This window comes from Ornithorhynchus anatinus, chromosome 12 (genome assembly GCF_004115215.2).
Source record: "Ornithorhynchus anatinus isolate Pmale09 chromosome 12, mOrnAna1.pri.v4, whole genome shotgun sequence".
In the NCBI taxonomy this organism is placed as follows: domain Eukaryota; kingdom Metazoa; phylum Chordata; class Mammalia; order Monotremata; family Ornithorhynchidae; genus Ornithorhynchus; species Ornithorhynchus anatinus.
In genome coordinates, this window is record NC_041739.1 from 52,967,800 (window position 1) to 52,985,296 (window position 17,497).

At 41.8% G+C, this 17,497-nt stretch overlaps 1 protein-coding gene across 6 annotated transcripts in view; it reads right to left on the reverse strand.

Moving 5' to 3' along the window:
* The window catches only part of PRDM5 (PR/SET domain 5), a 146,051-nt gene that overhangs the window by 38,036 nt on the left and 90,518 nt on the right, over nt 1-17,497 (reverse strand). For all 6 annotated transcript variants that reach the window (XM_029076933.2, XM_029076930.2, XM_029076928.2 and 3 more), the window contains one exon: nt 6,891-6,976. In XM_029076933.2, coding sequence (XP_028932766.1) covers nt 6,891-6,976 — 86 coding nt within the window. The remainder of the gene's footprint in view (nt 1-6,890; nt 6,977-17,497) is intronic.

The window sequence follows — 17,497 nt, forward strand, 5'->3', positions numbered from 1 at the left end:
TTCCCTTCCCTCAGCCCCACAGCACTCATATACATATCCATAATGTATTTATATTACTACCTGTCTCCCCTTCTAGGCTTTGAGTTCATTGTGGTCAGGGAATGTATCTACCAACTCGGTTATACTGTACTCTCCCAAGCCCTTAGTACAGTGCTCTGCATACAGTAAGCAATCAGTAAATATAATTGATTGACTGCTCGCCTATCCCGCCGTCGACCCCTGGGTCACGTCCTCCCGCGGTCCTGGAACGCCCTCCCTCCTCACCTCCGCCAAACTGATTCTCTTTCCCTCTTCAAAACCTTACTTAAAAATCACCTCCTCCAAGAGGCCTTCCCAGACTGAGCTCCTCTTCCCCCTCTACTCCCTCTGCCATCCCCCCTTTTACCTCTCCGCAGCTAAAGCCTCATTTTCCCCTTTTCCCTCTGCTCCTCCACCTCTCCCTTCCCATCCCCACAGCACTGTACCCGTCCGCTCAACTGTATATATTTTCGTTACCCTATTTATTTTGTTAATGAATTGTACATCGCCTTGATTCTATTTAGTTGCCATTGTTTTTATGAGATGTTCTTCCCCTTGACGCTGTTTAGTGCCATTGTTCTTGTCTGTCCGTCTCCCCCGATTAGACTGTAAGCCCGTCAAACAGCAGGGACTGTCTCTATCTGTTGCCGACTTGTTCATCCCAAGCGCTTAGTACAGTGCTCTGCACATAGTAAGCGCTCAATAAATACTATTGAATGAATGAATGAACTTAGTGCCATTGTTCTTGTCTGTCCGTCTCCCCCGATTAGACTGTAAGCCCGTCAAACGGCAGGGACTATCTCTATCTGTTGCCGACTTGTTCATCCCAAGCGCTTAGTACAGTGCTCTGCACATAGTAAGCGCTCAATAAATACTATAAATACTATTGAATGAACTTAGGGACCAAAGCAAAAACTGCCAAATAGGTAGAACTGGGCCTTGGAAATGATTCTGTTAAAGAGGAACAATTAAAACAAAAGTACACAAAAAATTGGACCTGGTCCAAAAAGGGCAAGGGGAAAACAACGAAACTCAAAATAGGGAGCAGAAGACCCCTCTGCAATTGGCCAAAAACAGATCAAATGGCAGGCCTGTCAGCACTCATCTCTCAAAGCTCAAACTGCCAATTTCTGACCATTCCATGCCTCTGCAGGGGTTGGGTGAGGGATCCTCTGGGGCCAAGACCCCTCTGTCAGCAGACACTTCCCTCATCATTGTACTAGGGTCCACTTTACCGATACGGTAAGCCTTTCCTTGCCTATCCAAGGCACAGGACTCCAATGTCATCACAGGCCAAGAGGAAGGGAGGAGAGAGTGACGGGGGAGTCACAGCTGCACTCCTTTGGCCTCCTCTCCCTTACTGTCCTGTGTAGCAGGAGCTGGAGGCCCCACTGTGAGCAATGCTGGGCAAGGAAGGAAAGGAAGAAGCCCAGACTCCAGGCTAGGTGGAACCAGGACCAGAGCCACGGCTCACCCAAGGGAACACCAGAGATGAACAGTCCTGTCCCTCCCCAAAGGCCCATAGTGGAAAGGTGGTCCAGGGGCCTTAAGGGCATTTATTTCACTTGCCTTCTAAGAATAAGATCACCCACAAATAAATTAAATAATAAATATAATTATAAATCTAATAAATAAATAGTATTGCAATGCTCCCACTTCTGTGTAAATCCACCTCCACACTGTTGAGGCCAAATGCAGCCTTGGCACTCCTATATAAATGTGTCTGTTCTTTATTTTTGATCTCCCTCTTACAAATATTTTTATGGCTCTCTCCCCCGTTAAAGTGAAAGCGCCTTGACGATAGAAAACAAGCTGCATGGCTCAGTGGAAAGAGCGTGGGCTTGGGAGTCAGAGGTCACGGGTTCTAATCCCGGCTCCGCCGCTAGTCAGCTGTGTGACCTTGGGCAAATCATTTAACTTCTCTGTGCCTCAGTTACCTCATCTGTCAAATGGGGATTAAAACTGTGAGCCCCACATGGGACAAACTGATCACCTTGTATCCCCCAGGGTTTAGAACAGTGCTTTGCACATAGTAAGCGCTTAACAAATACCACAATTTATTTATTTTACTTTGTTAATCCGTACATTAATAGTGCACTTCACTAAGTGGGATTCAAAATAAATGATACAATTACTAACTCTAAATGTTGGGGTATAAACAAAACTAACAAAATGGACAAAGTCCTTGTTACACACCAGGCTCAGAATCCATCTTATCCGCATTTTGCAGATAAAGAAACTGAAAACCAGAGATATAAAGTGACTAGTCCAAAGCCACATAGCAGACCTGTGGCCAAGCTAGGATTAGAGAAGCCAGGTTTCCTGACCCCAACTTCAATGATCTCTCCACTAGGGCACCTGGCTCCATTAAATCCCCATCAAGACACAGATCTCTTCCTCCCAGGTTTTTGGTTTTTTTTACCATTTCTAGTCTAAAATGTTATTCTCTTTGAGTTTTGTATGTATTCACCCAGGATTCTAGCTATTTATTCAGGTGTTTATTACATGTTTCTCTTAACCACATGCATTATTCTCAAGTATCATTTCTTTGTTTGGTTTAGGCCACTTGAAAAACACTTGAACTTTTAAAAGCTGTGGTTTCTCTTCAAGCAGGAAAACAACAGGTCAGTGAGTTCTTCATCCTCTTTATAAAGTTCCACCCTAGAAGGATCAGTAACTATTGTCTGCTTTAGAAAAAAGGAATCCTACTTCATTTGAGATCAGCAGCAAATGGCACTGACTTGAATTTCTCTTCCAAGAACACAAAGGCTCCCATGTACTGCCCTCTTCCCAAACCAAGCTGACCCTGAATCCAAGACAACCCTGTACCACTTAAATCTTATGCTTCAGATGAAATAATTAATCCTTCTAATTATCTTTCTCCACATCACTGTGTTTGTCATATGGACCCTGTCTCCATAAAGAGAAACAGACTTTGCTACCTCCCAGGATTGTTATTTTCATGTGATAGCGTTTATCTCGGTACTTTTTCTCTAGTCTGCCTAATATTCTTGACATTTATGACTGCAACAACAAAGAAAAACCAAGCGATGCTTCCCAGATCCACTCTTTCTGATGACCTTCTTTCTGTGCATGGCAGAAGAGTTCAACTGAGCAGGTACCCACAGACTGGATCTGATCGGGGAAGGAGTCAGACAGTAATGCTCAAGCTCCCCTTAGGAGTGATGTGGGGGAAGAACTATACTAAGGCCCTGGACTAGCAGTCTGAAGACATTTGCCTTCACTTACCTCCCTATGTGTGCATCACTACCCTTCCAGAAAAAGCACTGCTGGAAGGAGTCAGGGGATAGAAGGCTGAGCCCCCTCTAGAATGTTAGCTCATTATGGGCAGGGAATCTGTCTTTATACTGTATTGGACCCTCCGAAGTGCTTAATACAGTGTTCTGCACCCAGTAAGCATTCAATAAATAAAATTAACTGACTGATTGTGTGGGATAGCCACAGTGGATCTCACACTAGTTTCTGGGGTGCAGCCCAAAACTCCTTGCTGTCTCCTCCAGTCTTTCAAGCATCCTTTCGGGTTAAAAAAATGTTACCCACCCACAAATTTACTGGTGAGCACTTATTTACCTTTCCCTGTACATAAGCACAAGACACCAAGTCACAGGCAAAATGTAGATGCTACAACTCAGAAGAACTGCACGTGTGTGCAGTGAGGTGTGTGTGTGTGTGTGTGTGCTGTAACACCTTAGCACACACACTTGTGTACTCCAGGCAGGGCCAGTTGAGGCAGTAGGCTTTTGCACTGTTCTAGCTGCATTTCAATGCCCAGACTGCATTACTAGATCTTGCTAATGTTCACATCTTCTTGTGACCGCATTCATGGACTTGTTCTTTGCTCTCTTTGCCAAAGGAGACATACAACAACTCAAAGAACCTGCCTGATTTGATCTGGTCCTTAAAACCAGGACTATGATTGAGATGGCAGGAATCCAGATCTAACTGCATTTCTGGGGGAAGCAAGGGGCTTTCAGCTGTGGGGCTGAAAGCTGGGCACTCCGCTGGCACTGTTGATGGGGAGGACAGAAAGACTGGCAATCCTGATGAACAAGGACCCACGCTGCTTTCTTGGGATTTTATACTCGGTAGGAAATCCTCACTACCATTAACAATGATACTATTCACATTCACATATTAATCAAGAAAAGACAGATTCTGTAATTAGCAGGTTGCTGATCAAAGCCCTTCTGAAATCTCACCTCCTTCAGGACACCTTCACCAGCTAATTTTCTTTGCCTCAGGTCATATCCTTGCAATGAACATCTTAGCATTTTTGTACTCAGTCAACTGTACGTATTGTTTTATATATGCTACTACTTAAGCACTTACTTATTCACTTATCCATCATTTCATTTTTACTTCCTCTAAAATGCAAATGAATTTGTGTCAATCCCACCCATAACACTGTAAGCCTCTTGAGAGCAGAGATTGTACCTGTGTTAAACTCCTCCAGATGCTTGGTACAGTGCTCTAAGCACAGATGTCTCAAAATAATTGATGGCCAAAAGGTTAAAATGTAATTATTCCAATTCCATAAGCATTAAACCAAAACTGATAACAGAATTCACTGTGTAACATGTGAAAGCGGAGAGGAACACATTCCCCGCTTCAAAGCTAATAAACCACAGCTCTCCCCATCTTCAAAGCACTTCTGAAATGACAACTCTTCCACGAAGCCTTCCTCAATTTATTTCTCATCTCTCCATTTTGTATCCCCTTTTCTGTCACTTCGACCCTTAGGCACAACCTAAATACTCGATACACACTCCCACCCTACCCCTGTTGCACTTATATACATACATTTGTGACTTATTTTAATATCTGCTAACCCCCAAAATCTTATTACACTGCTCTGCATAAAGTAAATACTTAATAAATACTGACTGACAGATGTCTGCCTTTTACACCAGATTATAAACTAAATTCTACCCTACCTTTCCCCACGTGCTTAGTTCAGTGCTCTGCACACAGCATAACCTCAGTAAATACTCTTTATAAGATGACTGATTTACATCAAATACTAGAAGACATGCAAATTATTCTTCAGTAATCAATTATAAGAATGTTTTATTAGCAATAATCAATGTAATAATTGATATTCATAATTAGAAGGCCCGCAAAAAAAGTTTCCCCATAACCATTTTGCTTTGAAACAAAGATAGATTTGGGATTGTTGCTTACAAAAAGTGAAGCCCGCACACCATCCCAGCCACTAATACTTTTTTGCCCACAATTAACTCTATTAACCACATAGATATAAATGTACCCTGATATTTCTGAAAAATGCAATCCTAATCCCAGATGTGCCTCAGTAGGGGCTGCCAACTTGTTCTCTCTCACTGCCCTCAAGAGTACTGGACAGAGATGCTCTTAATATTGCATTATACACCTGGAGTGGATTTTTTCCAAGAAATCCTTTATTTTTTTCACTTCTCGGGAAAAAAATATCACATAATTCTGTCCCTTTCCAAAAGAAAGGGAGTTACCCACAAGAACAAAAGTAAAGGGTTATTCACAGAATTAGATAACAACAACAATAAATACAGGATATTCATTAAGCACTTTGTGCCAAGCATTGTTCTAAGTGCTGGGGTAGATAGAAGTTCACCACATTAGACACAATCTCTGTCTCACATGGGGCTCACAGTTTAAGTAGGAGGGAGGACATGCACTGAATCCCCATTTTACAGATGAGGTAACTGAAGTACAGAGAAGTTAAATGATCTCTCCAAAGTCACACAGCAAGCAATTGACAGAACTGGGATTAGAACCCAGGTCCTCTGACACTGCTCTGCACACACTAAGCACTTGATAAATATGACTGAATGACTCCCAGGCCGGAGCTCACTGCTTCTCAAGTCCATGTTCATAAACTGATCCTTCTAATGTTTGATAACTGGCGGTGTCAGTCTACTGAGTACCCTGCCCACAATACTGTAGTAAGTGCATTAAAGGACATTCTTTGCATTGTCACGAAGTTGAAAGAGCTATAAAGCCCAAGGGCTGGGGGTGGGGGGGTGGGGGAGTGCTGAAATTAAGATTTACATTCAAGGAGTCTAGCTGTTTCATGGAATTTGAAAATACAATAGATAAAAGTTGGGTTTCCAAGATGGCAGGAAAACCCAAGGAGGTGGTTCTCCATCAAAAGAAAAGTAAAGGGCAGGCTGGAAAGCAGACAGAGCCCACCTCTCAGTTGGTGGGGTAGAACGGGTCCAAGAGGAACTGTTAAACACCACGAAGGCAAGTTTTAAAGGGTGTATGGTTAAATCAGGAAAGGTGACGTGGGGTGGGGGTGATGTGACCGCCCTTTATTCAGAGTCTGTGAAGACGGGTGCTTTGGACCGGAAAGGCCATCTATAATGGAGTGGCGATTGTTCCAGTGAGAGGACATGAAAGCCTTGGAGAACAAAGGGCACCCTCCCTCAAAATCAGAGTGACACACAGAGCCAAGACAATCCCCAAAGCCCTTCTATGAAACTTGCCTTTTGCCAGGAACAGTCAGCTTGTTTCTAAATTTGTTTGCAAACACCCCAGTTCCCACACCCATAAAGAAAGATGACAAAGGGGTACATGTCACTTGAACCTAACAGGGTTTTCCTTGGCAATGCCAGCACCCTCTGGGTGTCAAATTTGTCATCCTAGCATTATTCCCCCACTGCTTTGCTACTGGTTATGTTGTCTAAAGAAATTAAGTGGCTTTCAATACCAACACACATATATCGTTCTTTTTGACTTCTGGATTTTCCTTTATAAACAAAAAACAATATACTGTAAAAGTTTCTTGCAAACTCAAAGCACCTAGTATGTCACTGCCTTGAAATGGAATTAATAAAGGCAGAGTCCAGGCTTACCCTAGTGTGGGTCCGAATGTGCATCTTCAAACCATCATTTTTGCTGAAAGCTTTGTCACAGTAAGGGCACTGGTAGGGACGCTCGCCTGAAAATAAAAGATGTATAAATATCAGCCAGTGTAGCTCAGAGAAAGAAAGAAAGAAATGGCTCTCAGCTCAAAGTTTCTTCTGGCCAGAAAGAAACCTTACTTGTTGGAAAGCAAAATGGGAAAACCAAAGCAAGAAGCCAGGAGGATGTGCAGAAGGATGAACTCCAAAGAAATTGTGGATGGCATTCAATAACAAATCAGAACACTGTTGGGAAAACCAGACTACTGCTTTCTAATCCCTAAAATAGCCAATCCTAGGCTGTTTGGGGATTTATTGCCCTTTTGAGAGCTGCTCTGGAACCAGGCTTTTAGGGATTTAATTAGTCATCCGAACTTCAACTATGATAATCAAGAGGAAAAGAAAGTGATATCCCAATCAGTCCAATATTCTGCACTTTAGCCAGCCTAAGAAACAGGCTGTGAAGGAGACGGTGGATAGTTGACATGAGTATCTGGGATAGCCATGGATTTCATTCATCTGTGCTCACCCCCAGTTGGCTGCATTAACCACACAGATATAAATGTATCCTCATAGTCTTGAAAAATGCAATCCCAACTGTGACACTAAATGCAGGTCTTTTCCTGCTTCCCTCTTTCTTAAAATAGTAACTTAATTGTCAGACCATGGCTTTTCTCCAGATACAATGATGTTTGATCACTTCCCATGTGTTTGTGGAGTTCTATTTGTTAATGACTAGTAATCCGATTCTTCTCAACCAAATGATGCTTTTGGAACTTTTACAAATGGAGCTAAACTCGTCAGATTTGTAGGTAATTCTCCAGATATTTAACTATTTTCAGAGGTGAATTTCAGGCACCAGGAGCAGAATGGCTTAATACATAAGGAACTAGAGCTTACAGTCTTAAAGTAACATGGATTTAGAATGGTCTAGGTTCTGCTTTCTGGCTCCATGAAGGTGGCTAAATCTATTCTTTTTCCAAGAACCCCAGAATGAAGAGTACCCACTGGTCACTGGTTATATTTCAAACTGCAAACCCACAGAATCCAAGATCTAAAGTGGTGCACTGACCCATATTATCTGATTCAACTGTTGGTTTGAAATTTGAAAATAATTATTCAGTTTCTGACTCTACCCATTCGGTATTGAGCTCGACTTTCTCTTGACCCCATCCTGTTAATAATAATAATGGTATTTGTTAAGTGCTTACTATGTGCCAAGCACTCTTCTAAGTGCTAGGATAGATACAAGGTAATCAGATTGGACACAAACCCTGCCCCACATGGAGCTCATACTCTTAATCCCCATTTTACAGATGAGAGAACTGAGGCCCAGAGAAGTGAATACACTTGCCCAAGGTCACACAGCAGACAAGTGGTGGAGTCAGGACTAGAACCCATGACCTCTGATTCCCAAGCCTGTGCTCTTGCCACTAGGCCACGCTTCTTCCCACTGTTTGCTAATGGAAAGATACTGTAAATAAAAGTGCCTATCACTGTTGCATTTTACTCTCCCAAGCACTTAGTACAGTGCTCTGCACAGAGTAAGTGCTCAAGAAACAGAACTGATTGATTGAATAGTATGTACTGTATGCCTAGAATGCTAAGAACTGTCCTAAGTGGTTGGGAGAGTACAGTATGAAACACACTGGGATGTATTGTATGTAAGTGTATGTGTTGTTAACACATCAGCAGTATGTGTCGATACCTAGTAACTTAATATACTTTATATTATAATAATAATATTATTATTATATAATTATAATAATGATTTTTAACAGAATCACTGTCATTCAACTGATGCAGTGGAAAGAGTACGGGCTTGGGAGTCAGAGGTCATGGGTTCGAATCCCGGCTCTGCCACTTGTCAGCTGTGTGACTGTGGGCAAGTCACTTCACTTCTCTGTGCCTGTTACCTCATCTGTAAAATGGGGATTAAGACTGTGAGCCTCACCTGGTTACCCTGTATTTACCCCAGCGCTTAGAACAGTGCTCTGCACATAGTAAGTGCTTAACAAATACCAACGTTATTATTTCTTGATAAAAAGAGCATAAACAGACATGCCATGGATGCAGAGGGCATAAGCGGCTGATGAAAGCTCTTCTAAGTTTCCTTTTCTTTTTTTTAAAGATTTGTTAAACACTTCCTATGGTATTTGTTAAATATTTACTATGGCCAGGCACTCTACTAATGGCTAGGGTAGATATGAACTAATCATGTTGGACACAGTCCATGTCCCATATGGGGTTCACAATCTTAATCCCCATGAGGTAACCAAGGCAGAGATAAGTGAATTCAAGTTAATTTAATCATATTCAATTTATTGCTAGCCTTCGTAAAGTGTTCTGCACACAGTAGGCTCTCAAAGAATATTGGTTACGAAAGCAATTGACATGCTTTCAACTGTGACTCTCACTTTTCTCTCCAAAGTTTCCTCCTCCCTTTGTGCCTGGCTCCCCATTACCCTCTCTGACTCCTTCTATTATCCTTTCTGCCTCCTCTTTCCCTCTCTATACACAAAATACCCCTCAATGACAGTAAACTGTTCATAGGTGGGCACCTCATTAAAACTATCAGGATTCAAATGCAAATTCTAAGAAATATAGTGAAAGGCCATAAGAAGAGAGACTAAGGTAAAATGAAAATCTCCCCCGATTAGACTGTAAGCCCATCATTGGGAAGGGATTGTCACTATCTGTTGCCAAATTGTATATTTCAAGTGCTTAGTACAGTGCTCTGCACATAGTAAGCGCTCAATAAATACTATTGAATGAATGAAAAAGGATTTTGGGAATGCTTGATATAACTGCAAGATTGCTTTGCAAGTCTGCTGGACCAATAGTTATGTTTCTAATTGTAGTGCTTTCCATTTAACTAAATTTGAGCAAGACTACAGCAGGATATTCATTTCTATTTTGCATATTTAAGTTAAAATGTAAGTGACTTTTACAATTGTCTGGTTTACATAATCTAATATACAGTTTTCTTTTTTGTGGTTCCAAGTGGCCTATGGGGAAAAGAAAGCTGGACAGTCATGTAATAGTAGTAGTATTAATAGTATATTTTACCTTCCTACTTTATGCAGAGCACTGTACTCACTGCTGGAGAAAAAATTATGAGAGAGAGAATAAGGCACGGTCCCTGGCCCTCAAGGAGCTCAGAAATCTAAAAATGAGTTCAGGGAGAGGGGCTGAGCAGTAGACACATAAGGAAGTCAATCAGTCATCTGGGTTATGAATCCCAACTCTACCACTTTTCTGCTGTGAGACCTTGGGCAAGTCACTTTACTGTGCCTCAGTTACCTCATCTGTAAAATGGGAATTGAAACTGTGAGCCCCATTGGGGGACAGGGACGGTCTCCAACCAATTTGCTTGTATCCATCCCAGCGCTTAGTACAGTGCCTGGCACAAAGTAAATGCTTAAATACCACATAAGAAAGGGTGAAACAATAAAAAAAACCTATAGAAAACAAGGACAATAAATAAGACAACTAGAGGAATAAGGTGCTGGACCTAGAGGAGCAAACTTTCAGGCTCCTTGCAGCTTAGAGTCAAACAGTATCAGGTGTGGTCTACATCAAAAGCAAAGCAGTCACTAATGGCTTGAATGTTGAAAACACAGGGTGCTGCTCCTTCCTCAACCTTGTGGCTAGAGAAAGAGGAGTTGATGGGTGTCCTGGTGGGGGTGAGATGGGCCTGAAGAGAGGAGACAAAATGGCTTCTCTCCCATGCAGCAGGCCCCAGTAGACTGACTGTGGACTTCTGTCTTGCCAACTTTGACACAAAACTTCAGGTGTAAAAATGAGGACCTCAGGAACGTGCATATCTACCACACTGTGTTTTCTATGTGCAATGCACTGTCATGACCTAAATCACATCAACAGCAACTGGTGATCTTTGATCCTCTGGAGCTCCCTTGAACTACAGGGAAATACTGTATATGGAAGTATGGATGTGAGCCTTGAGGAAAATGCAAGAGAGATATTACTGACCAAATTTCTTAACCGAGGACAATTTTAAACCCAGGATACCTGTTCTGAAATCAGAATACGATCTCAAATTATCCAGCCCAGCTCTGAGGAACTTCACACTCAGCCAGGGATCCTGTCCTACCACCCTGTACTCTGAATTTCTATAATGGTCTATCAAAAATGCCTGTTCCTTCCAAAAGTCCTAAAAATGAAACATCACTATGCTACAGGAACAATCCTTGAAATACTGTCATCTCAGAAGGAAGGTCCTGTATAGGACAAAGATCTAAGGAAGCTTAGCATTTTCCCAAACTAATCCAACTTTTTTTTACTGAGGGAAATGGCTCCAGCTTATTCATGCTCTCTTTCAACATATATATTTGCCGTTTTAAGGGCATCTTTAAACGATCTAGAAGGGAAAGCCAGGTTAAGAAAACAGGTCCAGTGAATTGGAGACAACCTTCCTCCCATGGGGGTACTGAAGGGTGGTGGTGAATGGACCATCTGGATCACATATGCAGCACCCCTACCAAGCTGCCCAGAGCACCATCCAACCACAGGGTTGCCTTGAGACCTTTCCTAGACAGAGATAAAGTGATGTGATGACAACAGCACATAGTAAGCTGGGATTGGAAGAAAGATTAAAGGATAAAAATGAATCAAACTGAGGTATCGGTTTAGACCCTCTCAGTTGGGAAACACGCTTGGTGGAGGCTTTCTGAAGTTAACAGAAAGGTGTGGTGTCAGAGATTCTCATACAGCAACATTTTAATGAGAACCTTTAAAAGGAAAGGTTAGCCCACGTTTTCAAGACAAAAGCGCTCGTAATAACCAACTTTGTTTCAGGGATTCTATGAATATCAACTCAATTTCCACACAGGGCAAAATGCATGACTAATCACTACTGCTAAACACTGGGAAAATGGCATTGCACCTGAATGGGGAGACAGGATTTTCATTTCCAAGCCCTTGAGTTATCATACATTTTCTCTCAACACCCACCCAGCACTTATTCATTCATTCATTTAATAATATTTCTTGAGCGCTTACTATGTGCAGAGCACTGTACTAAGCGCTTCGAATGTACAAATCGGTAACAGAGAACAGTCCCTGCCCTTTGACGGGCTTACAGTGTAATCAGGGGAGACAGACAGACAAGAACAATGGCAATAAATAGAATCAAGGGGAAGAACATCTCATTAAAACAATAGCAAATAAATAGAATCAAGGTGATGTACATCTCATTAACAAAATAAATAGGGTAATGAAGATATATACAGTTGAGCAGACGAGTACAGTGCTGAGGAGATGGGACGGGAGGGGGGAGGAGCAGAAGAAAAGGGGGGAGAAGAGGGTTTAGACGCGGAGAGGTGAAGGGTGGGTAGAGGGAGCAGAGGGAAAAGGGGAGACTTAACACTCCATAGGTATCAAGTAGAAACTGTGTAAGTGATGGATACTAGATAATCCAAAAATGAGTTATGGTAGAGAATTCATTTCATTTTCACTCTATGGCTGGCAGAATAAATTCTTACTGTGGCATTCACTTGAGAAGTTTGGAAAATGGAATGGAGCCAATAAGATCAATTAGCTCTAGAATGAAATGAAGTTGAACAGGTGTTGTTCCTGGCCTAGTTGGATGGGGGAGTGGGCAGAAGTGGAAGCAGCAAAGTAGTTTACTACCTAGGGTGGAGTTTTAAAAGTCAATATTTTCATATACCATTCTTGAAAATTCCTCTTGGAAGATTGTTTAAAGTAGAAATTCAACAGCTGCATCATGTTTTCTCAACTATTTTTTTTGTTTTCCTTCACAAATATGCTTTAAAGCTCATTATCTAGAATTGGCACAAACTGCAATGACTCTTGGAAGGACACTCAAGCAGACACAGGAGAAAATTTGAGTGGGTAAGCATTTTCACTCCTTCTCCAGAAGCTCAAATAGAATTGGTTTTAAAGGCAGAATTACAAAATTATATTCTATTTCTTTTCCCCTTAAGTCAACAGTGTTCAAAATGTCAATTGAAAAAAGAAATTTGGGTATTTTTTGTTAAAACCAAACTGAGATGGTTTACTTGATTGCTTAGGGTCCCAAAACAGCAGGCTTTAGCCAGAAGTGAATTTCTACCCCATCAAATTTAAAGATCTTGAAATGTTTCATATAGTCTGATAACTTTTCAGAATTGACCTGTGGAAAACAACATTTAAGAGGATTTTTTTTTTTTTACAGCATCTTCAATTACCCAACAGAGCACTGAAATACTAAACCAATGATTGGAAATGATTCAAGCCTGTTTGTTAGTACCTTTTTCTGAATGGATCCCTTTAACCTTACTGAACCTCTCACTGCTTTACATAACCCTGGGGTGATTTATGTGGGTATAGCCAAAGTCACTGTATGTAAAGAAGTCATTTCCACTTAGGCAAACCATCCAGTTAAAGAGCCCCGCTTTATCATCTAGAAGCAGGAGACAAGAGCCTGGCAGCTGCTGCTTGAGACTTTACAGATATACTGTACTTCTGAAGGCTTAAATTGGCTTAACTAGTGCCTGAAGATAAGGGGGAGGATGATGTATAAGCTGAAAGATGTAGGAATGCAGACTCCTTAACTTTTCACCCTTAGGAAGCTCTACCTCGCACTCCATTGTATTTCAGGATGCTTTCTTACACAGCTTTGGAAATAAAAAGCTATATTTACAAGCCCTCAAAAGCACTGTGAGATTATTGATCTGGATGTACCTAAGGTATACTTAACGTATCTCCCAGGAAATACTTTTCAGCTGCCCTGCATTCATCAGTGGCCACCAGCCTTTTGGAAAATAGAAAAGGTTCCATTAAAGATTTGAAAATCGGGACTATCATGAAGAGGAAAGCTTGACTTTGAGGTTAAAGAGTTTGTTTCTTACCGGTGATGAATTTAAAAAATACATGTGCCATATCAATGAGGAAAAACTCTTCTGAAGCAGGCTTGGGGCTCAGAGCGAGGGACTAGACAGGTAACAATAATCATGGATGGTTTCACGGTAGTGGGCTCTGTCCACTTTAAATGGGCCTTTCCAGAGCTATGAATGAAAACTATTTACCCAACAGAGATTTAGTCAAGGAGTCACACTGTTACGTGTAGCTCAGCACAGCGGTACTCATGTGTCTCTCTTCCTAACTGCTGGCCAGTGCTGCAGAGCTCCCTCCAGTCGAGGCAAATGCCAGCCCAACCACAACCTTATATGCTGTGTGGGTGCTGACTGTGTTTCGCAAATTAGCATTTCTGTAAGGAGCCAATTTACCTCATAAATCTTCCATTCCAACTCCACTAATGCTAAGCAGCAAGGGAAACTGTTTTCCCTCTCAACTCCAACCTCTCATAGGAAAACCAAACCATGCAGAGATATTTTCATCAACTCTGTTCCAATCAGTGAGGCTGAGTGGAGACAGCAACAGTTTATGAGTCAGAAGACCAGGGTTCTGGCTCCAATTCAGTCCCTGGCTACCTGTGGGATCTCAAGCATGTCTCTCTACCTTCCTGAATCTCTCAGTTCCCTGATCTGTAAAATGGGGATGAGACCTTTACCTCCCTACCTCTCCAGGATGTTGTGAGGATAATTATAATGAATAACAACTGTCTTATTAGTTAACTGCTTAATGTGCCACACACTGTACTAATTGCTGGAGTTATACAAGATCAAGTCCCACAAGGAGTTCACAGTCTGGGGAAAACAGACATTGAATCCCCCTTTTGCAGCTGAGAGAACTGAGGCACAAGCAAGTATAGTGAGTTGCCAACATTACACAGTTGATAAATTGTGGAGATGGAATTAGAACCTTAGAACCCAGAACTGCTGACTCCCCAAGCCCATGTTCTTTCCAACAGGACATACTGCTTCTCTAGGACAACATGGCTTAATGAAAACAGAATAGGACAGGGACCAGGAGACCCAGATTCTAGACCCGAATCAGCCATTTGCCTATTATGTGACCTTGGGCAAGCTGCTTAACTTCTTTGGGCCTCAGCTGCCTCATAATACTAATTATTATTATTATTATTATTATCTGTAAACTGGGGATAAAAAAACACCTGCTCTCCCTCCCTCAGACTGTAAAAGCCCCATGTACAAGAAGATTGGGTCCAACCTGATTATCGTGTATCTTCCCCTGCGTTTGGCATATTAAATAATTAACACCACCATTATTATTATTGTGACAATTCTTTAGATAAAAAGTGCTATGCAAATACAAGATATTCATTCATACTCCAATTTGGGTGAAAACTGAGTTCATAACACCAGTGTTAATCAAAGCTTTCCTTCAGCTGCCTGTGTTAATCAAAGCTTTCCTTCAGCTGCCTAGTTGAAGTCCATCATAACCTACAAGACAATTTCTTAAGTGCCCCTGTTTAAATGAAGCTGGGCTGGGTGCTCTGCAGACTTTAAAAGATGCTATACTGCAAATGCCCAATCATCAATTGGCACTGACCATCTCTAACAAAAGAATACCCAGGAGGTAGTCAAGTGTGAAAAGGCCTTCTCTGCTGGACAAAAAACATCTTCTCTAAATACTTTCTAGTGGAGATCATAAAGTTCCTTAGTAGAATGCAAGCACAAACATTTGGGCCAATGCCCAGCCACTACTAAACTTGGGACCAGGAGAGCAACCTACGGCCACTGGCTGAAGTGCCCTGCTGGGTCAAACACTGATGATGATGAAGATGATAATGAAAATGACAGATCTTTGAGTTACTCCACCCATGCCATCTGCTGCTCTGTATTTTTAAAACGCTTAACAAGTGTTCCAGAAGAGAAGAAGACACCTGATTGAACTTTATAAAGGACACATCATGAGGAGGGGAAAAACAAATTAATGAAAGGAAAACAGTTGCAAAAAACTCAAGTGTCGTGCATCAAATCATGGGATGCTTTAACGCTGTGATCTATAGCCCAAAGAAGGCACTTATTGTCCAGTCAATTATGAAGCCAGCAAAACAATTAAATATTTTATGGAAGACAGTGATTTATTACCACATTTAAATGACAGTACACACAAAGACTGGTGTTAGAGAAAGTGAGCAAGAAAACACGCACACAAACAACAGCCGGGCTCTGTTAGCACTGAAAGTTGGTTGGAACTGTAGGCAAGTAATTAACCTTGTGGCCTACAGCTTTAAAACCCCCAAAAGCAGTTCCTAGAATTTCTTTCACAATTTACAAACAACCAATGGAATTCATGTCACAGTCAGTGGATTCTTTTGCTGAGTTAACCTCAGCTCCCACTGACCCCAAGAAGCTATAAACCAACAGGATACAGCAGAGGAGAATGTGCTATAGTATTTCAGCTGACCCATGGAGTGCTGTCTCTATCATTCTGGAGTTGAAAACCCAGATGATAAATTATGGAACTGCATGCCAGGCTGAGACCTAAACATTCACCTTCTCAGACAGACACTCTCTCTCTCTCTTTCCCTCTCCATATGCAACTTCATTCACCCCAAACCAGCTCTCTATTGGCAAGAATGTTATATACTTTAGGCTTCATTTACACTCACCAACTAAAGTTTATGAAACTTTATGAAGGTTGGGGTGGAAAGGGAACATGGATATGAACAGAAGTATAAAGACATGTATCAGGCATTAAATAATTATCAGTAAGCTTTTTAGCAGGGTGACTTTTGCTAAGAACATTTCTCTAGGCAGCTCTACTTCACACGTGAGGGACGATAATGAATCTGAAAGTTAAATTCTATGCCTCAATGAGATAAGCTGTAGACTTTCCAGATTCCATTTCTTGCTCAGTTGTTCTGGATCAGGTACATGTCACCAAGAAAACCCAACCACACCTAATTTCTGAAAGATTCCTCATACCTTTAAACTTCAGAACATCACCCCATGGCTCAATACAAAGGGAGTCCAAATAGAAGAAGTAGAGAAATACAAGCCAGGGGGATGGATTTCACTCATCCATGGCCTGATCACACACTTGGTTACCTGAGAATTTTCAGGTGGGCATAGGTGGAAGGGGTATTTCCTTACTCCTATTCTCCTCATATCCTTCCTGTGTCTGAATTGTAGGTGGGAGAGGTGGGGGAGGCTGGCATTTCCCCTTCCTTGCTCTGTTGCTGGGACCCTATGGATTTGAAGCAAACAGCACGGATGCCTCTCCAACCCATTGGCCACTCAAGATTTCCTCAGTTTAGGAGAGCCCCTGTTCCCCAGCCCAGACCACAGAAACTGCTTGGATGGCCAAAAGGCAATGGCAGAAAGTCTAAATTCTTCCATTTTCCTAGGGTAACTTGGAAAGTGGCTTAGGGCAATTGGGGAAGTGGTTATCATCTTAATATCAATCAATCAATCAATCAATGGTATTCACTGAATACTTACTGCGTGCAGAGGCATGAACTATTTGAGTACAATAGAGTAGAATTGGTAGATATTATCCCAGCCCACAAGAAGTCCAGTTGTTGGTCTAGTGGAAAAAGCATGGTTCTGGAAATCAACAGTCATATGTTCTAGTCCTGGTTCTGCTTGCGGGGGTTGAGGGGAAGGGGAGATCATGCCATCAGTGAGGAAGTTTTCTGACCAAAGAAATTCCTGATGGGAGAATTG